Source organism: Cyprinus carpio, chromosome B22, assembly GCF_018340385.1.
Source record: "Cyprinus carpio isolate SPL01 chromosome B22, ASM1834038v1, whole genome shotgun sequence".
Taxonomy (NCBI): Eukaryota; Metazoa; Chordata; class Actinopteri; order Cypriniformes; family Cyprinidae; genus Cyprinus; species Cyprinus carpio.
Genome location: NC_056618.1, coordinates 17492619 through 17517835, shown reverse-complemented (window position 1 = coordinate 17517835; position 25217 = coordinate 17492619). Strand labels below are relative to the sequence as shown.

Sequence of the window (25217 nt, the reverse complement as noted above, 5' to 3'; positions counted from 1 at the left end):
GTTTTGTTTGTTTGTTTTTACAACTAATTGATTGTTCCACTTACGGCTGTAGTTACAAAATTCAGGTGTAATATATATTCTGTCCATCTAGGTTTAGTTGCCAGTTTCTGATCCATCCTCTCTTTTTATGCACTTGAGATTCTTTTCTGGCTTGTTAGTCAATACAGATAAGAGATCTGTCCTCATTTCCTTTCCACTTTTACTTTATATTTGCTTCAAGTAATTAAACTCTTATTGTTCATTTTTGTTGTCTGTTGATTTTTCTTTTACATCACTTAATGAACACTTTTATTTAATTTATATTAGATTAGATTAGAATTAGTTTAACTAACTTTATTGTCACGTGTGCACCTGTAAGGTACAAGGCAACAAAATGCAGTTAGCAGGCACTAACCCAGAAGTGCAATAAGCAAGTACAGGTACAGAAATATACAAGGTCTACAAAATGTAGCAATAACTATACAGATAAGTATTATGTACACAATTTACAGATTTTTAAATTTTAATACTAATCAGCATTATATACAGATAGGTGTACTAATGACATACTATACAGATGGAAATATGTGAAAGTGTATGTACACTATAAGGCAGCACTATGAACATATGGAACATTGTACCCTATTGTGCCTGGAAAGTACAGTGCATATGAAATATTTCAGTGTGCAAATGTGTTTTATTCCAGTGTTTCTGGATGAAACAGACAGTAGTGCAAGTAATAGCAAGTTTGACTGTTTTTGCTTGTTGTAAATAAATAATAATAATGAATCGGTTCAGATGTAGTGATGAAGTGGGGGAGGAGTCTGTGTGGCAATGGTGTGGGTGGTGTCAGAGGGCAAGAGTTCAGTAAGGAAACAGCTGTGGGAAAAAGCTTGTTCCTGGATTTCTGCTGGTCCTTGTCCGGAGGCTCCTTGAAGGCGCCTCCCTGAGGGCGAGACAGGAGTTAAACAGTCCATGGCAGGATGATATGAGTCCTTAAGAATGCTGCGAGCTCGACGTAGACAGCGTTTCCTGCGCTGGATGTCCTCAATAGCAGGAATGGTGTCCCGTGATGCGTTGGGCAAGTTTTCAGCTGCGTTGTGCTGGGCAGCCACCCCGAGCATTTCCCATAACCAGACTGTAATACAACTGGTCAGGATGCTCTCGATCGCACACGCGGTAAAAGTTCACCACTATGGCTGAGAGACAGCTGGTTCTTCTTCAGTGTTTCTGAGGAAGAAGAGCTTGTTGGTGGAGGCCTTCTTGACCAGGCTGGAGGTTTTTGTGGTCCAGGACAGGGGCCTCAGAGAGTGGTGGGTTCCCAGGAACTTGAAGCTGGAACAAACGTTCAACAACCATCCCGTTCAATGTGGATGGGGTTCGTGCGTGCTTCCTTTCTTCTTCCTGAAGTCACATTGAGCTTCCTTTTCTTAACTGTTGTTAAGGAGGGCAGGTCATTGTCAGCGCACCATGTTGCCAGGTGCTGGTACCTCTTACCTCTTCCATGTGGCAGTCTCATTGTTGTCACTGATGGGCCAATCACCGTGGTTGTCGTCGGCAAACTTAATGATGGAGTTGGATTCATGCACAGGCCTTGCAGTCCATGGGTGTACAGGGAGTAGAGGACATGGGACTCAGGCACAGCAGCCCTGTGGTACGGCCGGTGTTGAGTGTGATGGTGGTGGAGCAGGTGTGGCCTGACCTAACATGCTGGGGGTCTGTGCTGTCAGAAAGATTCCATGATCCCACAGTTGGCAGAGGGAGGTATTTAATGGTCCAGGTCTCCAAGGTATTTGGTGGTCAGCTTTGGAGGGAATGACGGTGTTTAAAATGCTGAACTGAAGTCATGTGTTGTTATTGTCCAAGTGTGTGAGTGCAGAGTGCAGCACTGTGCTGCACTCTGCACTATTAAATTATATTTAACTGTCTGCCTGTCTACATCTATAACTGTTTTAACATTATTTTTGTTTGATATGTTGTTTTATATATATTTTGCCATTTAAAACAGAATTTGCCGCCTTTTTGATTATCTACCCATGGTTTCGACTCGCGGTGATGACGTCACGCACTTGCACACACGCATTCCAGTGTGGAGCCGTAAGCGCTATTTCAAGTAACTTTAAAAAAAACTGAATGTTAAAACTGAGTTTGTTTAATTCAATTTTACGGGGTCTATACAATATTTTTTTTTTATTGAGCTCTGCTATTTGTGTGCCTTCTAACACTTATAGGTGTGTAAAAAGTTCTTTGTCTTTTTTTTCTTCACATACTACTACAAACGGTAAGAGGAACTGTTTTATTGTTTGTGAATGTAGTTATTATAAAACCAAAATATTAGATTCTATGAATGGACAAACAAATACATATAGTTGTAATGTCTTTCTGGTTAGTTATTTGTTTTCTGCATCACCTTGAGAATAATTATCACTTTTAGAGTTTCAGCATATATTTTGGCACTCAGTTTTTACCAGCAACCACTCAGAATAAAGTGAGTTGATCTGCTGCTGGTCCTGAATGTCTTGTTTAATGAGTGTTTATAAGACATAAGATCAGTTATGGTGGGCATTATCAAGATATAGATGAGGTATTATAATAGTGTTTATTTAATGAATATGTGATAAACCTTGTTTCATATCAAACACAAACTAAAGACACAAAGACAATTTAATTTTTTGTTTAACGTCGATTGGAAGCACATTCCCAATAACCATATGAGAAACAATTTATATCCCGAATAGGGGCTAAAGCATGAGTTTCTCCCCTAAGAACCATATCTAAATTTTTATTCTTTTTTATCATTTTGGCTTCAATGATAAAAATCATATAATTATGCTTAATTACATGTTTAAATTTATGTTCAAAATCTTCTTCTAATGCATAGTTTGTAAAAGGGTTTTAGAGGTTCAAAATGTTCTTGTTCACTAAGCTGAAAAAGAGGCTGATTTATTTTTAATTTCATCTTTGCTGTTTTCTTTCTTTTTTAAATAGCAAGATATTCTTCCACTTGTGTATTTTAGGTGGCGGTAATGCACCTACAAGTTGTATGTTGTATGACTTTAACTTCTACCAAAGTCATTTTCTGGTAAGATATCTGTACTTTTACTTGAGTATGGCTTTCAGGTACTTTATACACCACTGTAGGGTTGCCACCTCTCACGCATTTAAGCGTGAGACACACGCTTTTAGGCTCTGTCTCATGCTCTCACTCTGCTGATGTTAATCTCACGCCAAATGCGATATGAAACAAAGTCTCATCTCTCAAATTTTGTATGTGTTAATACTTAATTCTAACAATAAATACTGTTTTGGTGCACTTAATGTGGTGTAAATCATAAATTATAAAACTGAGAGTTCCGGTCCTTGATTCTGATTGGTTGAGCCGTGTTCAAAACCTTCAGGTATTGCTTATTTATAATGCGACCATACAGCTTAACTATTTTTGAGTTAAATAAGTTCTATATTTTAGTTCAATAATATTTATTTAATATTTTGAGGAGATCTTTTGGAACCAAATAATATTTGTGCAATAATTATGGTCCTTTAATGACTTAATATATATATATATATATATATATATATATATATATATATATATTATATATAGATTATAAGTCCTTAAAGGACCACATATATATATATATATATATATATATATATATATATATATATATATATTTCAGTTACTTATATTACAATAAGTGTAGTATTTGAGGTTAAAATAGAAAAAAGTGTTTTAAATTCCAATGCAAAAAAAAAAAAAAAAAATTCATTTGTAATGCCATGGTTTACCCACTCTTTACTAAATATATCTAGAATATTGCAGGTCACCTGCTTAATTAATTAGTTTCATTTGAATAAATATTTAGACATGATTAAACACTAGATTTTTAAATTAGATATTTAAAAAGTTAATAACTTATGCCGACATTTTAATGAAAATTGCGTAATTACACACAATTATTGCAAGTAAATACTGCATTTAAGTTTAAAATGTTGCTAAAAAAGGCATATAACTTAATTCAATGAAAGATTTTATCCCCTTTATTTTTACAGTGTATATACACATGAATTGATATATAGTCATACCCCGTATAAGTGTGATCTAACACATGCAAGAGCTCCTTAAACGCAAGAACTTCCACAATGGAAAAGGGTTGGGAGCTTTTGATTTTAAGAAATAGCAAATGCCCATATAAAGTCTGATGGGCACCTTTTGTTTTCAGCAAAAATCAGGTCCTATTCATTAAGAATGATTTACACTTTCAGACAGCTATTGCTAAAGACAACTACGCATATTGATGGGAACATTATTTAAATACATGTCTGATACTTACCTAGGACGCCTGACATTCTGTGACAATACAGAAATATTCTGACAGTTTATCATGTTCCTTACATTGCCTTACAAATGTTGCATGAAACACATGTTGCAGGGCGACATTACAAGGCCAGCACTGTCACCTCATGGGTACCTTTGTCATGACTTTCTGAATGAGTTCTCTAGCCTAGCTGCCAATGCATGGTTTTACCTTTCTGCAATGTTAAGCAGAGTCACCAAGAATGTAGACCTACATTCAGAATGACCATGCCATAACAAAGCATTACTTTCTGTGGACCAAGTGGCAGCGCTTTGTCCTTCTGTGGACTGTTTCAAAATGAAGATAGAGGTGGGCCTTTCAAATCAGATTGGTTTCATGGAGGTTTCAAAACAGGGATGTGAGAACCATCAATAGCACCCACGCACTGTGGAATTGTGTCTTGTTGCTATACTGCAGGCTTCAGAGTTGTCCCCCAGCTATCTCTGAATCTTTGAGCTGTGATCTCCCACCAGTCACTTGTTCGGGGATAGGCTCATTATATTGGTGTAGTAGTGATGCATCATCTGTAAAATAATAGAATGAAAGGTAAACATTAATTATCGAGTTATGTTGCAGATCTGTTTAACGTCGAAACATAAATAGATGCACATTCTAAAAAAAAGTAATAGAATGAAAATTAAACAATAAATACCTAATTATGACAGATCTATGTGTCTGTAGATGTATAATTATGTACTGTATATGTATTAATATATGCCTCATTTGAAAGATAATAATAGAACAAATGTTAAATACACTATCTGAAGAACAGTTCAGTGAAAGGCTAACATTACTTCTCTGATTATGAAGATGTAGCTCATGTCATGCTAGCAAAAAGCAGTAAAGAGCCTACGCTTACATTTAAGAATGCTAATCAAAACAACTATGTGGTTAGGATCACACCAATTTTAAGATGACAATTAATTTTATTATTTAATTTAACCAAATTTACCATTTCCTTCCATTGTTGGCGTTTCTGCTTTCGCTGTAAGCGGCTTGCACGTCGCTGTATCACTCTTTTTCGCCTTGCAGCCAACAAAAACTTTTGGCGTAAACGCCGCTGAGCCTCCATCTTTGCATCTTGGCTTCGCCCAAAAAAACACCACCTAAAAAAACACCAAAAGGAGCAAACAAACAGCCGCTTCGGTTCTGTCCATCTTGTTCGTTCGATGATGATACTCTAGTGTGTGCTACCTGAATCACTTTCATTGTTCCCATGGAAAGGGGAGGGGTTTTGTGACGTTTGATCCAACGAGGTGTGTAAAGGGCGGGCTTTATTATGCATGAGCTGTGGGGCTACTGGCCTAACAGTGGAAATGTAACTTGATTTTAGTGTTGGTGTGCTCCGGCTCGAGACCACTGGCCCCACCCAGCCCAACAGTGGAGAAGCGTTCCACTGAAAGAAAAAAGAAAGAAAAAGATCATCTATTACTTTGACTAGTTTGTGGATTGTTACTAGTTTGTGCATGCTCATGCAGTGCTCGCTAATGCCTGAGCAGGGAGGAGGTGTTATTATTATATGTCAGTTCCTTCAGACACGAGCATTCACCTTGAAACATGAAATAATAGACACAAAAGATTATACAGAGAGGATTATAATTGTATTAAGACAGTAAAATATAACAACTACACAGACCTTATTGTGAGCAACTATTTCAAAAAACTCCCAGAGAGGGGAGGATTTCTTCTTTCTTGCTGGCCTCATTGCAAGGAAAGAGGAAGATGTCACAAAAAGCAAACAGATCCAAAAGGGCAATCCAAAATCAACAAGCAGTCCAGTCTAAATCCAAAAATCCAAAACAATCACACAAGCTACCGCAAGTTTCGAACCCCTTTTTTCTGAAAGCAACACTCAGACCAAACCGATGACGTTTATATATACATATTTATATATTATTATTATTATTGCAAGGATCGAATACAGAGTTGACATTTAAAATATGTTTGTACATAATACACAAAGTATCAACAATATACATTAAATCAACTTAAAACAAAGAAGTACAAGAGAAACAAAAGGAAAAGCATAAGAGCCTGAGGGTAAGACATTTAATCATTAATTATAGTATATAAATTAAATTCAATGCAAAATGAAATAGTTCTACTAGCTCTCTTATTTTCTGACAATGAAATGGTGTCAAGATAATGTTTAAATTATTTGATAAATTTAAATTTGTGAATATAAAATATACAAATAAAATAAATTACATTTATATATAAAAAAAACATCATTTCTTTTAGTAGAAACAGATTCATTATATCCTAAAATAATTCCTTTGAACGTAACAGATACATCTTGCTGGATATTCTCTTAATATGATATAAATGAACCAATATTTTTCCAAAGTTGTTCAGTAAAATTAAAAGTCCAAAATAAATGAAAGACCGTTTCTGTATGAAATTGACAAAATGAACATCTTGTATTAATATTAGACTTTAATTTCTTCTTAAAATTTGTTGATTAATATGAAAGATACTTCTTTAACTTTATTAGAGGAAATATTTCTGTTGTAAAGACCGTATTTTTTTCCAATTAAAATTTCTAAATAAATGATTCCAGTAAGAGTTTACAGGCGACAAAGTAGTAAATTTTTCAGTGAAAAGAGATCTTACTTTGTAATTTATATATATATATATATATATATATTTTTTTTTTTTTTATACAGAAAAACATATTTTTGGTTCAGGAAAAGAAGCTTTGTTAAGTGGGGGGGCAATTCCTGATGTTATTGCTCCCCTAAACAATGACCAATTCCTTCGGACTAACTGGTATGTTATATTTTGAAATAAATTCTCATTATAAACCTCTAATAAACCTTAAGTCATTAATGAACCTCTGTTGTTAAATGACTGACATACTAAAAGCAAACCATTATTAAACCACCACCACCATGAAAATATTAAGATAAAATATTTTGATTATTCCAAATTAAAAAAAAAAAAAAAAAATTATAGAGGGTAAAATTGTGTTTATATATTAAACCCCAGGCCAAAAGTACTTGTTGGTGTAAATTTCAAGGCTTAACAGGTATTTTAGAAAAACAAGGTATATTTATATTCATATGGACAAATCATAATGTCTGATAAATATAGTTTTCACTGTCTTTATATTAGTGGTATTTTTTCTGTATCATTTGAGAAATAATTGTAATACTTTTCAGCTGAGCACTCATGGGCTTTCAGCATATTTTCCAACTATCAGCAAACACTAAGAATAAAGTCTGCTGGTGATCCTGAATGTCTTGTTTAATGAGTGTTTATAGTCTGAGACTCATCAATATTATCAGCTGCTGAAAATCCTCTTTATTTCATGTCAGTAGATCCTGTTTTCACATCATTCATTATACTGATGACTTCAGATCGCAAATTGCCACATTATGCTCATTTTACTGGTGTCAACAGCCTTAAGCAAAAAACACGATTGGCTATTGTGACATTACAAGAATATAGGTATTTATCATAATGACATTTATTCCATAAATCTGTGATAATCCTTATTTCATATAAAACACAAAACTAAAACATATAAAAACAAATTAATTTAAACTGAATCTGTACTGTGCAAATTTATTTTTTATTAAAAAAAAAAAAAAAAAAAAAAAAAAATATATATATATATATATATATATATATATATATATATATATATATATATATTAATGAGAGGCAAGATAAATGTAGGAATTAAAATATGTGGATGAACTTGTTAAAAAAAAAAAACTGTTAATCAGTATTAAACATTTAAAGTTACTTCACTAAATAGACAGATTTATAGATGGATATATAGGTGAACATAATAACATAAGATAGAGCTGTCAACTGATTAAAATGTTTAATCTAATTAATTACATGATATGTCGATTAATTAAATTAATCACAAAATAAATATGACTGTGAAAATACCAAAAAAAAATATTTAAAGATGTTTTTGTGTTAAATGAATCAAGTAGACATTACAAATTGTAGCTTTAGAAAGAAATATTTGATTTAATTTAACATTAAAATTATTACACGTAAATAAATTTAGGCTACAACAGCTTAACATAAACTATGAAACATAAAAGAAGATAATTTAAGAAACATCTCAATATTTTTTGTTCATACAATGAAAGTCATTGGTAACCAAAACAGCATTCTTACCAACAGTTTTAAAAATACATTCTACGTTCCACAAAAGAAAGGTTTAAAACAAATTTGTATTTTTGGTGAACTATCCCTTTATTTTTTTTCATTATTACTACCTAAATGTCTTCATTCGATTCGTTCAAACGGCTGATTGTTTAAGGAATAAAGTAAATGGGTCTCTTAATGAATGGGTCTTTGAATCATTGGTTCACACAATTCGTTCAAAATACGGATTCATTCAGAAACTTAACCACTTTAATACTGTAACATACATGTAATACTGCTCTCACTGCTTGTGTCAAGTCAAGTCACCTTTATTTATATAGCACTTTTAACAATACAGATTGTGTCAATGCAGCTTTAAAGTATTAAATAGGAAAATAGTGTGTCAGTAATGCAAAAGGACAATAGTAAACACTCAATTTTCAGTTGAAGGCAGTTCATCATTGAATTCAGTGATGTCATCATCCACCTCAGTTCAGTTTAAATAGTATCTGTGCAATCAAGTCAACCATATCGCTGTAAATGAAGTGTCCCCAACTAAGCAAGCCAGAGGCGACAGCAGCAAGGAACCAAAACTCCATCAGTGACCGAATGGAGAAAAGACCTTGGGAGAAACCCAGGCTCAGTCGGGGGGGCCAGTTTCTCCTCTGACCAGACGAAACCAGCAGTTCAATTCCAGGCTGCAGCAAAGTCAGATTGTGCAGAGGAGCTCAACTGGTTCCTGTGGTCTTGTCCCGGTGGTCATCCAGTTGTCCTGATCTCTGCTGACATTCAAGGCTGTAGAGGTCATCTCTAGGTCCTGCAAAGTTAACCTATCCAATGTGAGTTTTTTAATGACTGCGTAGATTAGATGAATGAGTGAAACTCTTCCCACATGAAGTGCAGTGATAAATATAGCGTTCAGCGTCAGTTCAGGCAGGCCGCGTAGTCAAGCTCCGCTATCAGCTGATACCCAGACCTAACAGCTGATCCGGTTGCTAAGCACTCAATTGGTCCCTTTCCAACAGGGGCGCCCTATTTAAATGCATTCTCAGTCTGCTGCTTGGCTGCTTCCACTGCACTGCTTGCAACCCACCTCCTCCCCTAACTCCTCCTTAACTTTCAATTTAACTTAATCAGTTACATTCTGTTTTCATTGATGCATGCTCTGTTCTCAATGGGGAATTTATTTGCTGCTTTCCCAGTTTAAATGGGTAGATTGTCCCCAGAAGCTGCTGCTGTTCCCTGACTAGCTTTCATGGAGCTCATGAAAAGGATGGGTAACTCAGAACTGAGCCATACCGCCAATGTAACTTAAACAATCATGCAAATAAAAATATGAATATTGACTAAAAGAATTGTCTATGGTATTTTTTGACTCAAGTGGTCCTGACTGAAATCTCTTGTCATAGTGTGAACACTTGTAAGGTTTCTCTCCAGTGTGGATCCTCTCATGTGCTTTCAGGGTTTCTAACCTACTGAATCCCTTGTCGCAGTGTGAACACTTGTACTGTTTCTCTCCAGGTATTCATTCACTGGACATATTTTCATCATGCAGACACTGTCAAATTGACAAAAATGGCATCTCCATTTATACAGGATCCTGCAGACAAGGAGGCTGTATTGATTTATAGTTTTTTGTTTGTTTGTTTTTTTACATGAATATTTATTTGAGCGGTAACATTTTTCAATTGAAGATTTCTATAAAACATTGAAGATGAAGAGCAAATTAGTAAGGCCACAGTATGCAGACTGATAAGAAAGTGTGCATCGCTCTCACGCAAATGAGAATTTTCCAAAGTTTCACAGGACTGCAGGTCAGTGGTGTAGAAATTGGTTTAAATAAGGCTAATCTGATAAATGACGTTCCCTTGATATCATACAGTAATCCGTTTCATTTTCAGAAGGTGCGATGACAGGAACAAAAGTTATTCTTTTTTCTTTTAAAATTCTTCCAATACTTGACCATCTCCTCTTCATCTGGTGCCGGTGCTGGTGCAGGTTCTTCCCCCCATTTTGCAAGCCTCTGCCTTCTTGCTGTTGACTGAGAAGGTTTACAAGTCAGATGCTAATTTCATTACTCTAATTAGGAAATATAAACAGTTGGATTAGGGAACATTTAATTATGTGAAGAGCATTGGACTTTGTAGAAAAAGCTGCTGTCCATTGAAATAGACACAGAATGATATTTAATATGTCACATGTTTGTAAAGTCATGTAGCCTACACCAATGAACCTTTTATGCTTAAAGCTTTTGAATTGTTTTTATACTTCATTTTTAGCTGCTGTCATTTCTTTTTAACATGAAAATGATTATTAGTTCAATAATTTACAGTTGTCATCTCTGATGTTATAACAGTGATTAAGAATTAAAGTTAGGTATTGACTCGGAAGCAGTGTTTGGGGTAATATATTACAAGTAATGTGATTTATGTAATCAGATTACTTTTTTTCAAGTCACTAGTAAAGTAATGCATTACTTTTTAATTTACAAGAAAATATCTGAGTTACTTTTTCAAAAAAGTTTCATCCTACTCACACACACAAAAAAATGATTTAGTATTCATCAAAATGAATTAAAAGAGTGAAATGCAAACTCAGAATATGATGCAAACCTGCAATAATTAAATATGTTAAATAACACAAATGTATCTAATGCCATTTTATTAACCAATGTCTTTGCTGCTGACCTTTGATGATCCAGTTCAACCATACTAAGCAAAAATGACTTTAGACAAACTAACAATTGTGCTTCATTGTTTTTTTTTGTTTTTTGTTTTTTTTTATTGCTGAAAAGTGTTGAACCACCCTGTCCTACGTTCTACTGTGCAGACATGAATTTTTTCCTTTAGCCTGAGGTTTATTCATTACACATTTTTTGTGTGTGAAATGGCTTTTACATTTGCTATAAATAGAACTTCTTATATTAAAACAATCAAACCCTGCTTATATCGTTGGGTGCTGTTTTCAGGGTGAATCATAATTGCGGAGCTCCACTGATCATGACTTCTCAAAGTTGTGGTGCACGCACTAAATTCAGAGTCAACCTACTCAGAGTGGATAGAACTAACACAGTTCAGCTGTTCTGAAACTGAGAACTCCCAATTCAGGTTAAGTTTCCAATTTCAGGGCAAGTCAACTCAGAGTTCACGTTTTAACTCAGAATTGGTTGAGCCTCCTTGTTCAATCGGGCCCCTGATCCTCTTGAGATGCTTTGCTATATTCTTAGTCAATAAAGGGGGAGGTCTGTCTCATTATCTTTATATTACTGGCATTTTCTGTATCATTTGGTAAATAATAGTAACATTAGATAATGTTTATGGGTGATCAGCATATATTCTTACTCAAACAATCAGTTTCTACCAGCAAACACTCAGAATAAAGTGAGATGATCTGCTGCTGCTCCTGAATGGCTTCTTAATGAGTGTTTATCAACATTATCAGCTGCTGAAAATCCTCTTTATTTCATGTCAATAGAGCCTGTTTTCACCTCATTCATTATACTGATGACTTCAGATCTGTTAAGTGCCACATTAAGCTAATCTTACTACTGTTAACAGACTTAAGCAAACAACAAGATCAGCTATTGTGACATTATAGGTATCATAACATTTATTTTATAAATCTGTAATAAACCATGCTTTACACACAAAACTAAAACACAATAAATAAATACAAGTTGTTAAGTGAAACTTTATTAAGTTAAAATAAATTTGTAAATTTATTTTTCTAAGTTTGTTTATTTTAATTTTTTTCTTACATTGTTTATATATGGTATCATTTAAAGGCTGAAATCCTAAGGTTTTACTATATTTTGTTAACTATATGATAATAAGAGGTAAGATAAAATGTTGGAATAAAACATGTGGATGAAATGTTTTAAAAATATAAAGGAATTTGTGGATTATTATTAATTTACTTAAAATATTTTGATATTTAAACATAAATAATTAAATTGTGTTAATTGATGTAATAAACTATTTTTGGCAGATCTGTGTTGTGGGAGGAGCTTCACTAAAGGAGGAGCATCACATCTTCAGTGAAGCTCCTCCCACTGCAGTTCATCAATAAATGCTGGAATATTTCCATCAGTCTACAAGTGAAGACGAGCATCAGAGCATCAGGAAGAAGTGAAATCTGCAGAGACAGAGTTTATTGAAGAACAGAGAGAACATGAGAGATCCAGAACCCTGCAGAATCAAACACACTGAAGAACAAACAGGTTGGTGTTTATTCTTCATCCTTCATCAATGAGACTGAAGAACCATTAAGTTTATCAGCAGTACATCAGATAGTAGAACAACACAGTTAAACTAATAAATAATATGGGGAAACATTATTTGACATGCAAAAAAAACATTTTCACAAACCTAACTGTCTTTAATTTTACTATTTTGATCAAATGGTCAGTTCACGTTTTTTGTAAACATAAATCAGAATTTGGGACATGCCTAAAATACATTTTTACAACTCTCACACTGATTTTCCTTATTTGTGACCCTGGACCACAAAACCAGTCATAAGGGTCATTTTTTTTAGACTGAGATTTAAACATCATCTGAAAGCTGAATAAATACTGTATGCTTTTTTTAAGCATTGATGTATGGTTTATTATGATAGGACAATATTTGGCCGAGATACAAATTAAAAATAAAAATTTGGAATCTGAGGGTGCAAAAAATAAAAAATAAAAATATTGAGAAAATCTAGTCTAAATGAACTTCTTAGCAATGGATATTACTAGTCAAAAATTTAGTTTTGATATATTTACAGTAGGGAATTTACAAAATATCTTAATGGAACATGATCTTTAATTAATATCCTAATGATTTTTACCATAAAAGAAAAATCATTAATTTTGACCCATTCAGTGTATTGTTGTCTATTCCTACAAATAAACCCTGTGCTACTTATGACTGCTTTTGTGCTCATGGTCACATTTGTTTTTTAACCAATATACCTAATAAACATTAAACATAGTAAAATAAAGAAAACATCTGATTTGATAAAAGAGTGGTTGATTTATAATAAATTAAGCAAAACAACTTTGGTAACAGGGTTGATGAATACAGTCAATACTACAATAGATTAATATAATTTTCCCATCATGCTCTAGAAAGAGTGTAAATGATGTCACTTCCTGGGTGCCGCCACTTATTCTGACAGATAATAAATTGTCGGTTTAAAATTAATTAATTAGTCAACTGAATATCCATCTTAGAAACTGTAGTCATGTTGTATAGTTTATTAATGTTATTATTATGTTAGATAACTGTGGAGTTGATCAAACATTGGTTAGTTCTCACTACAGAAACATTGGATTTGTGCCTTTAATGTTAAAAAAGTAATTATTTGAAGATAACCGTACCTGGTTCATGGAAAGAGATTTATAAAAATACATAAAATTATCATAAATGTTGTGTAGCCCATGTCTGCTTCACATTTCTCTGATTTTTCTTATGATTAATTTATTGAAACTTTTTTTACTTTCATTTCAGCCCTGCTGGAGGAGAGTGAAGAGCAGAAATATTATGATGTCAAAAGTAGAGAAAAAACTTGCTCACAGACTGAATCAGTTTCTTTACTGAAAAGTAGAGTCAAGAAAAGTTTCATCTGCACTCAGTGTGGAAAGAGTTTGATGAGCAAACAGAGTCTCACGTTTCACACGAGGGTCCACACTGGAGAGAAACCATACACATGTGATCAGTGTGGGAAGAGTTTCACATGCAAACGGAGTATCAGTGTGCACATGAGGATCCACACTGGAGAGAAACCATTCACATGTGATCAGTGTGGAAAGCGTTTCACATGCAAACGGAGTATCAGTGTTCACATGAGGATCCACACTAGAGAGAAACCGTTCACATGTGATCAGTGCGGGAAGAGTTTCACACAATCATCAAACCTTAAGAACCACATGACCATCCACACTGAAGAGAAACTGCACCCATGTGATCAATGCGGAAAAACATTTTCGAGGGCTTCAAGCCTGAAGGATCACATGAAAGTACATTCAAAGGAGAAACCACATTCCTGTTCTTTCTGTGCAAAGAGTTTTTCACAAGTGCAGTATTTAAAATACCATCAGAAGAGACACACTGGTGTGAGAGAATATATGTGCTTTGAGTGTGAGAAGATTTTTATTACGGATACAGAATTGAAGCAGCACCAGAGGATCCACACTGGAGAGAAACCTTACAAGTGTTCACAGTGCGACAAGACATTCAGTCGGATAGAACATCTGAAATTCCATGAGAGGATCCACACTGGAGAGAAACCTTACAAGTGTTCACACTGCGACAAGACATTCAGCCGGTCAGATACCCTGAAAAGACATGAGAGGACTCACACTGTAGAAAAAACATATCCCACACATGTGGGAAGAGTTTCAGTCATTCATCAGCTTTATTGAATCATACAAACAACAATCACAGTAAGTTCAATTCACATTTCTTTGTATAGCAACTTTCACGATACAAATCATTGAAAAGCATTAGTAAATATTAGTATCCTCGGGATGCCTATCACATGGAAGAAACGGTGAAGCAGTTTGTGCTTTCGTGTAATTGTAAAATATGTTACATGGTTTTACGGGGTCATTTCTAAATAGTTTTTATCTGTCTCAGTGCTAATGTCTGCTAACACTTATTGGTATCTAAAGAAGGCTTGTAAACAGAGGGAACTATTTTGTTGTTATGAATACAGTTATTAGAAAATCTAAGTTTATTTTGTTTCATATGGACAAATCATGATGTCTGATAAAAATAATTTTCACTGTCTTATATTAGTGGTATTTTTTCTATATCATTTCAGAAATAATTTTAATATTTTTCAGTGGAGCGCTTTAATGGGCTTTCAGCATACATTATTGACTCAAACAATCAGTTTCTACCAGCAAACCCTCAGAATAAAGTGATGATCTGCTGCTGGTCCTGAATGGCTTATTTAATGAGTGTTTATAGTCTGAGACTCATCAATATAATCAGCTGCTGAAAACCCTCTTTATTTCATGTCAATAGATCCTGTTTTCACCTCATTCATTATGCTGATGACTTCAGATCAAGTCAAGTCAAGCCTGCTTTATTGTCAATTCTTCCACATACACAGCACATAAATACAGATAATTGAAATTGCATTACTCTCAGACCCTTGGTGCATACAGATAACACTTACAATAGAGCATAAAAATACAGATAGATATATATTAAATATAAAATACAACTATACATATAGGGGCATGTAAAAAAAAATACAAATAAAGTTAAATAATGCAGCACAAGGCACATGGCAGATAGAGTGCAAACCAATGAAGTAAACAAACAGTGCAGATAAAATCTGATTAAAGTGACAAAAAAGCTGTTCTTTATTTAAACTAATTGAATAGGTAGTTGGATGAGGTAGGGAGCAGACCAATGCTGCACAAAGTGTCTGGTGCAGGTCACAGTTTGTTATTGGGAGGGGGGAGTGGAAGGACCTGGGGATGTGGGAGTTGTGGGGGTGTGGGGGGGGGGGGGGGGGGGGGCAAAGGATGGGAGGGGGTTCACAGTCCAGTGGTGCCTGGGGTAAAAGAGGGGAGGTGGGGGCAAGGTCGGGAGCAAGTTCAGCTTCCTGACAGCCTAATGGATGAAGCTGTCCTTCAGTCTGCCTGATGTTAGCAGACTGAAGAAGCTGTGTGATGGGTGTGTGGAATCACCTGTGATGCAGAGGGCTTTGCGGGTCAGACAGGTTCCATAAATGTCCTGGAGGGAGGGGAGAGAGACACCAACGATCTTCTCAGCTGCTCTCACTGTGCGTTGAAGAGTCTTCCGGCAGGACGCGTTGCAGGCACCATACCACACAGTGATGCAACTAGTCAGGATGCCCACGATGGTGCCTCTGTAGAAGTTGCACATGATGGGGGCGGGGGCTCTGGCTCTACTCAGTTTGCGGAGGAAGTAGAGATGCTGGTATGCTTTCTTGGCCAGTGCTACAGTGTTGTCGGTCCAGGAGAGGTCCTCTGTGATGTGCACACCCAGGAACTTGGTGCTGCTAAATCTCTCCACCGTCGCACCGTTGATGGTCAGAGGAGCATACTGAGTGTGCACTCTCCTGAAGTCAACAACAATCTCCTTCGTCTTCTCCACATTCAGAGAGAGATTGTTGCCACTGTACCACCCGGCTCACTTTGCTCCAACAGTTTGTCTCATCTCTGATGCTGATGAGACCCACTACGGTTGTGTCATCCGCAAACTTAATGAAGAGGTTGGAGTTGTGTGACGGTGTGCAGTCGTGGCTCAGCAGAGTGAAGAGGAGGGGGCTCAGCACACATCCTTGGGGGTCCCCAGTGTTCAGTGTGATGGTGCTGGATGTGTTACTGCCGTCCCGTACTGTCTGAGGTCTACAAGTCATAAAATTTAACAGCCAGTGTCACAGCGAAGTGTTGAGCCCCAGCTGGACCAGTTTGTGGATGATACCATTAGAGCTAATTTGTTTCTGGACCATTAGAGCTAACGTTAGCATCAAGCGACATAACAATTTATGACATTATTAGTACACTTTTACTCAAAACTCACTTTAAAAACTCCATTGAGTGTTTGTAATAACCTCCTTTGCAATCTCATGTGGAATCTGGTTGGTTTACTGTTGTTGAAATATGCTATTTATAGCCTTTCATATCACTGCTCAAATTAGCATTTCAGATTCAAATTTTTTCTATTGTTATTAAAATACCCCAAATCTCAAGAAAATCACATACAAACCACATACTATCATAATTGTGTGTTTATTATTTGGATATTTTGTGAGTAAAGACATTTCTGTTTGTTTGTTGTCATCAGATCTGAACGCAGAAGCACATCACGGGATGAGATCACGAGCACGGAAGAGTAAACACACAGAGACAGCCCATGGAGCTGCTAATTTTCATCAGATTGTGTAAATCAGTGGAAAATGAATAGAAATTATGATTCTATCTGAAGAAATATGGAGTAAACATGTAAATATATCTATATATCTCCATGTATATGCATCTTTTGACTATAATACCTTTTTGACACTGTTCAGTGAAGCAATGTGAACACAAATAAATCACTGCAGACGTGACTGAATATGAATGCCTGGTGAATTTTTATTACAAATATGACACATACGGATTTATTATTTTGCCCTGCTGATAAATTACTGTCACTGCAAAAATGTTTTATCAAAACAGTGGTCAAATATCTAAGCTAGAGTCTTTAACCTTTCTAATGATGCACAGTTTGTCCAGATCAAGTTATGAGAGTATGATATTTTAACATGCTGTGAAAGTGAAACAACAATAATCTGAGGCTGTGGCCAATCTTTGTGAGTTAAGGGGTTAAAATATGTGGATAACATTCTTTGAAATAAAATGAAATCGAATTTGTGGATTAGTATAAAACACATTTCAAATTAATTTACTTAAAAGTTACTATACTAGATGGATAAATATGTAAATATTAATGCTTAATATTAATACTTATTAACAGGGGCTGGGTGATAATTTGATAAGGATAACTATCGTGATATAATTTTCCTTGATAAAATAATATGAAGAATTTGAAAAATGTTCGCTATAATGTTTATGTGCCAATAACGGAACGAAACACGGATGCATTTACTCGGTCATGCGAGCATTACTCTCAGCCTCAAACGTCACACCCACGGACCGTTGGCTAAATGTCTGGTGCATATGGGACACAAAAAAGTGGAAACACTTCAGGAGTGTCGTAGTGGTCATAGGATTAGTTGAATTATACAAGATTTCCAGGAAACATGTGTGTCGCATTCTTTAACGTTCTGCCTGGAAACAAAAATGCTGTGGCGCCAAACCCCCTCATGAATGAAGAAAGCCATTGACAACTGTGACGACAAGCGCTTATCAGGATCAACTAAATGCTGGATATTCAAAAGTATGTCAAATATTGTGGTGACATTTCCATTTCCTCGAAACATGATGCTTAACGAAACAAACTGTGATTGGTTGTTTAATATGTCAGTCAAATGGCCTCATGGGCAGGTCTTGGGCAATGAAAGCTGCCATAGATTCAAGACCTTCAGTGGTCAGTCTGAAGGTCTGGCTATGCGAGACTATGCGAGCACTAACTGTGTGTTTCAACTGACACATTGCAAGCGCAGCAGATCGAGTGTTTTCAATTCATTCCTATGGAAGCTGAGCGTAAACGCTTGCGCGATGCATTATGGGATTGAAAGCAGCATGGAGAAAGCGTTGAGAGCAGCCGAGAGCATCAAAAATGTTGGGCATTCCTCAACTTTATGCAAATAACAAGCAAAAAACGGCGGGCGATATCCAATCACTGTGAAAAGTAGGCAAGGCAAGATTTTGACTCAGCATTTGTTTCCGAGTGTTTGCTGAACTGGTGGATTACTGAGCTGAAATCACTTGTCATTCAAAAAAATTCTATGCAAAAGTAAATGTACTTTGCATGTTTTCATTATATGCAATGGATGGGTGAGTGAAACTGTATTAAACTGTATGCAGGCCTATTACACGTATAGTGAAAATGTTTTCCTTCACACTTTAAGTTTACACAAACATATTGTAATAAATGTTTCCCCTTCTGCGAAACCATGTACATGCCTGTTGCTGTGTCCCAATGTGCCTATTTATACTACACCCTTAAAGTATGTTCTTTTTTTGGTGAAGAAAAAGTACAAACTTTGGAGTGTGTAGTAGAAGAGTAGGCAAGCTTTGGGACATACTATCAGGTCATACAGTTGTGTCTTTAACAGAGCACTCTGTTGAACAGTTAAACTGTAAACCAGCCTATCAATCATCTTGTCACAGTTAATATCCTCAGCATTTTATTTCATTTAAATTCGTACCATATTGGAGAGAAAAGAAGTAGCACATTGATCTGCGAGCTGTGGGTCTTCATGCAGAGAACTCTGCTCATATTTTCTGCATAATGATAAACGTAAAAGTTAACGAAAAAATGGAGGTCATAAAAGTTCTCATTGCTGTTGTAAATCCACATCCACCTTTTGTTTGTACAGGTGCAACTCAATAAATTAGAATGTCATGGAAAAGTTCATTTATTTCAGTAATTCAACTCAAATTGTGAAACTATATTAAAACTATATTAAATAACTTCAATGCACACAGACTGAAGTAGTTTAAGTATTTGGTTCTTTTAATTGTAATGCTTTTGGCTCACATTTAACAAAACCTCACCAATTCACTATCTCAACAAATTAGAATATGGTGACATGCAAATCAGCTAATCAACTCAAAACACCTGCAAAGGTTTCCTGAGCATTCAAAACGGTCTCTCAGTTTGGTTCACTAGGCTACACAATCATGGGGAAGACTGCTGATCTGACAGTTGTCCAGAAGACAATCATTGACACCATTCACAAGGAGGGTAAGCCACAAACATTCATTGCCAAAGAAGCTGGCAGTTCACGGAGTGCTGTATCCAAGCATGTTAGCAGAAGGTTGAGTGGAAGGAAAAAGTGTGGAAGAAAAAGATGCCCAACCAACCGAGGGAACCACAGCCTTATGAGGATTGTCAAGCAAAATAGATTCAAGAATTTGAGTGAAATTCACAAGGAATGGACTGAGGCTGGGGTCAAGGCATCAAGAGCCACCACACACAGGCGTGTCAAGAAATTTGCTGAACCACAGACAACGTCAGAGACATCTTACCTGGGCTATGTAGAAGAAGAACTGGACTGTTGCCCAGTGGTCCAAAGTCCTCTTTTCAGATGAGAGCAAGTTTTATATTTCATTTGGAAACCAAGTTCCTAGAGTCTGGAGGAAGGGTGGAGAAGCTCATAGCCCGAGTTGCTTGAAGTCCAGTGTTAAGTTTCCACAGTCTGTGATGATTTGGGGTGCAATGTCATCTGCTGGTGTTGGTTCATTTGTGTTTTTTGAAAACCAAAGTCACTGCACCCGTTTACCAAGAAATTTTGGAGTACTTCATGCTTCCTTCTGCTGACCAGCTTTTTGAAGATGCTGATTTCATTTTCCAGCAGGATTTGGCAGCTACCCACACTGCCAAAAGCAACAAAAGTTGGTTAAATGACCATGGTGTTGGTGTGCTTGACTGGCCAGCAAACTCACCAGACCTGAACCCCAGAGAGAATCTATGAGGTACTGTCAAGAGGAAAATGAGAAACAAGAGACCAAAAAATGCAGATGGGCTGAGGGCCACTGTCAAAGAAACATGGGCTTCCATACCACCTCAGCAGTGCCACAAACTGATCACCTTCAGTTTCACAATTTGAGTTGAATTACTGAAATAAATTAACTTTTACACGACATTATAATGCACCTGTAGTTTTTAATGCTTTTTATTCAAGTTTCAACTGAATCATTTGTCAAACCACAATGGATTGTGTATAATATTAGCCATTAGAGTGTGCAGGGGTCCACACTTCAATTCAAATTTCTGTCTGTGTTCCTGGTAGGTTTAAAAGTAGTAAAAGTGACTTCTGTTTTTGTCATAATCCGCAATAAGTATAGCCTATAATTAAAGCCAGCCTCACATATTTACAATAAGCTATTGATTTGGAGATTTTACCATATACTGATGCACTGAAATACAAACATAATTGCATGAATGCAACAGACAAAAGTAGATGGTACACCTCAAATAAAAAAGCACATCTCACATACTACCTATTTTTATTAAGAAAAATGGCTTTCAACAGTACCAGATAATATTTGATTTTGTTGTAGAATACATTTTTTATTCAAAATTCAGTTCAATATCACTTGCTTTTGAAGGACTCAAGACCGTTATCCCTAACTAAACTGAGCTGTTCAAATGTTCTGTTACAAATAAAAATAAACAACGCAAAATGTATGATGCAAAAGTAGTAGATGATTTTAATCAGAACAAACAATAGAAGAGCATAATACATTTTTCAATGATCTAACAATTATTATACTGTACAATGAGATTATTTATTTAGTTAGAACCTCATTTGGATAAAGAACCCTTTAATAACCATCTTCTTTTAAAGTATCTTTCTTTAATTAAGGTACATTTATTTGAGAAGCAAAATTACATTGCAATAAGTGTTTTCTGCAAAACTCATTTGTGCATCAAATGCATCCTCCTGTGTGCGTTCTCAGTAGCAGGTGCGTGAGGAGTCTTCTTCTTCTTCTTGCTTTATTGTGGACTGCAGACTTATAAGTGCATTACCGCCACTTCTCTCAAGTATTTCTCAAGTGGACCATTGACACTCCTAAATGAGATTGTACATAAAGTGTCAATGGTCCGTTTGAGAGTAAGGTTCCATTGCTGAGAACGCACTCAGGAGAGTTCTAACAGTTCAGACATTGCGTGAATCAAAGGTAAAAAAAACTACAGAAATACTGTTCAAATTAGTAATTTGTTGGATTGAAAAGTATCTGAAATCTATATTGAACACAAATGACTTTTGAAGAATTTATGAATTCCCACGGTCCATATTTTAAAGTTTAACGTGAGAAGTCAATTTCTAATTAAGCAAATAAATAGGTATAGGCCTGTAACATACAAATAAAATTGATATTTTTGATAGCATTCACCGTAGGCAAACTACGTGTTCTGCATTACTATCCTTTAAAATTTGCAGTTTAAACAAACAGAAAAGGATGTGAAAGTCCAATTCAGCACCGTGGTGTTCTGGTGTTCAGGGCTCACGCAGAGAGAGGCGTCTCAAAACGCTTCAACACCGTATTTGCCTCTTTTTGCTTTTGTACCGACAAATACATACAAAATATGTCAAAATCCCCGTCTAGGGAAAGTATGTTCGAAAAAAACTGTCGGTTATGTCTTAAGTGAAAGTAAACAGTTATGTGTATGTGTATTAAAGTGGATGCATTCATTGCCTCTTAAAGTGACAGCGCCTAATTTAGCTACTAGCGGCTGTAATGTTAATCCAAGAAAATGAAAGAAAGAAAATCACTCACTGCTGTTGACTGAATTACTTTGTAGTTTTAACAAGAATTAATGCACAGTCAAACCAACAATTATTCAGACACCAGATATATGTGTGTGTGTATATATATATATATATATATTATTATTATTATTATTTTTTTTTTTTACTAGTAGGTTCAGGACACTATAATTAATTTATGTAAGTGAGTATAGCAAAATAAAGCAAACTGTGACATATTATAACCGAAAATTATTCATACAGTGGAGTACCAATGAAATTGCTTAAAAAAAATAATAAAAAAACTGGGACCAAAAATTGTCTGACGTTTTGGTTGATTGTAATCCATTACATACCTTTCTATCAAAGTTATCTGACATTAGCAAGATGAATCTGTTCTGACAGTTTAACTCTTAGTTCTTGTCATATTTTGTGTTGTGTATTTTGTGGTAGAGCATTGTGTTAGCAGCACAAAAGGTTGTGGGTTCGATCCCAGGGAACACATGTTAGGTAAAAAAAAAAAAAAAAAAAATGTTAGCCTGAATGCACTGTAAGTAGCTTTGGATAAAAGTGTCTGCTAAATGCATAAATGTAAATTTGATTACCAAATAAACTGATAATGTGAGAAATGTTGAAGGTGTCTGAATAATTTTTGGTTTGATTGTATATTTAATTTTTACAGTGAAGACTATGCAGTGCTATTTTACATTTAATTATTCGGTTCAATTACCAATAAACCTACAAACTTTAAAAAACACTAAACAATGTGTAAATAGCACAAATAAATAAATAGAATAAATATACAAATTAATGTTGAACAGGTCCCACTGGTACAACCTGCTCCCGGGCCCCGCTAACCCCAGCTACGGGCCTGATGATAATGACAGTCTTGGTGATATAGTCCATGATGACAAGTGACAAACAGTGGAGGATGCCATTTCAAACCCCAGACTTTCTGCCAAAAATTGTTTAATTTAATTAGTGTAGAAGGCACGTAATTAAAGAGATTTAATGGTAGAGCATTATTATTATACTGCATGCAATCGTGTGAAATAATAATAGAAAAAAATACATTATCATAGGAAACCTATACATTCGCAACAGTTTTTATCATAGCAATGAAGCCGAAGAAAATGGGGTGTTGGTTTGTTTTACTCTTGTGTTTTATTCAGGGCTGTCATGAGCTAAGTTTCATCATTTTAAATTTAAGGTTGTACCTAGATGGCGCCAATAAAGTGTTTAGTTTGCGAACCGCAGTTAGAAGAAGAAGAAGAAGAAACACAGAGGCGTGCTCTGCTGCCCTAAATCTGACACGACCCAAAGCAGTGGCGTTGAAGCGTTGCCCGCGGCGCTGAGCGCAGATTTGAAGCTGTAGTGGAAACGCACTGTAAACAGCGCTGTGAGATCCAGTGTGAAGCGCGAATAGAGCGATCAACACAAATGACTCGGCCATTTAAACCAGTTTAAAGCCAAACAGGAGAAACCCTGTGTGTGCAACGAGACAGTCAGAAGGCTTTCCAATCTACACATCACCATCATTTACCATGGATTTACTGTAGTAACACACTGCACCATGGTATTGTGGCAGAAATGTGGGATATTCACGTTGAATTTTATTACAGGAGTAAAGGTATGTAATTGTAGTATGTACTTGCGATTAAGCTATAGCATATGTGCATTTATGCTTAATGTTTTAGACTACTGTTTTTCATACAAATAGGCTACTTAAAAACCATATAGTTGTATTTGTTTCACCATGGTGCTATATGTGTGTGGTTTTAACTGTGTCAGAGTCAATTTAACAGTATAAAATTGAAGTTGCTGTAATTTTTACAGATGTTACTGATTTTGATAATGAACAAAAAAAATTACCTCTGCATCCTAACTCAAGCTACTATCAAATGTGTATTTCTAAGAGACAAAAAAAGTGAGATAGGATAGGAACTTTATTAATATTGATATTTAAAGTCCCCATGGAATCCAAATGTAAGGTTTTTTAGCTTTTAGTATTACTATGTTAGCCTTAATGTTATGAATAATCTTGTGTGTTCCAAACCAATAACAAAATTCACATTTAGGAGATATAAGCATTCAAAACTTACAGTCTCTCACTTCCGCTAAAATGGATCAAGTGCGATAACATCACATCACACTTCATTTTCTCATCATATCTTCTGTCCAATCAAATGCTCTCTAGAATCCTGCACTATAAATACACGCTGAAGCTGCGGCTGTAATCGGTCACATGTATACAGAATTAGTATTTTCTGTATGGTGATTGGCACATAGTGCACTATATAGGGGACAGGGAACGATTCAAACAGTGTAAATGTGCTTTCCATTGGGAAAAAAAGAAGTCTGGTTTCGCACCACACACTCTGAAAAAAGTGCAAATGCCTTGTGGTTACTCTGAAGAACATTTTATACTTCATCTGACTTAATTTACTTTACTCTCGTCATTGAGCTAAAGTAAATTTGGAGGTAAATCTGAGTTTTGTCTGTGTAATTTAAACTTCTAAGTTTTTCTCTCTTGTCATGGAGTAAAAGTAAGACCAATCATGTCATCCAGATTCAATATAATAACTAATCAAGAATTTTGCGTTCCGTGAAAGCCACGTGACCACTGATGTCATCGAGATTTGGTTTAAGAATTTTCTGATCGACAGCCATCTTGTTTTCCCGCTTCAAGATCATGGCTGACACACAATTTTATATTGGTGAGAAATTATACAAATAAGTTTGAGTTTATTGTTACTACAGTTGATATGTATGTATATGATGATTTTGTCTAAGTTAACTGCTTAGTGGGTGTCGTGGCATGTACATACACTGGCGCATCTTTCATTGGGCAGATTGCGTTAGATTGATCAAAGAAGCACA

General features: G+C 35.6%; 1 protein-coding gene across 2 annotated transcripts; it reads left to right on the top strand.

The window, feature by feature from the left end:
* The first annotated feature begins 12466 nt into the window (after positions 1-12466).
* On the top strand, positions 12467-17560 carry LOC122134483 (gastrula zinc finger protein XlCGF8.2DB-like). 2 transcript variants are annotated; one of them, XM_042749727.1, is made up of 3 exons: positions 12467-12666; positions 13943-14877; positions 16244-17239. In XM_042749727.1, the coding sequence occupies exons 1-2, from the start codon at positions 12618-12620 to the stop codon at positions 14854-14856; spliced, it is 963 nt and encodes a 320-aa protein (XP_042605661.1). In that variant the 5' UTR covers positions 12467-12617; the 3' UTR covers positions 14857-14877; positions 16244-17239. The 2 variants fall into 2 exon arrangements, with proteins under 2 accessions (XP_042605661.1, XP_042605660.1); XM_042749726.1 differs by lacking the exon at positions 16244-17239 and adding an exon at positions 17261-17560 and having other exon boundaries at positions 12468-12666.
* The last annotated feature ends 7657 nt before the right edge of the window (positions 17561-25217 follow it).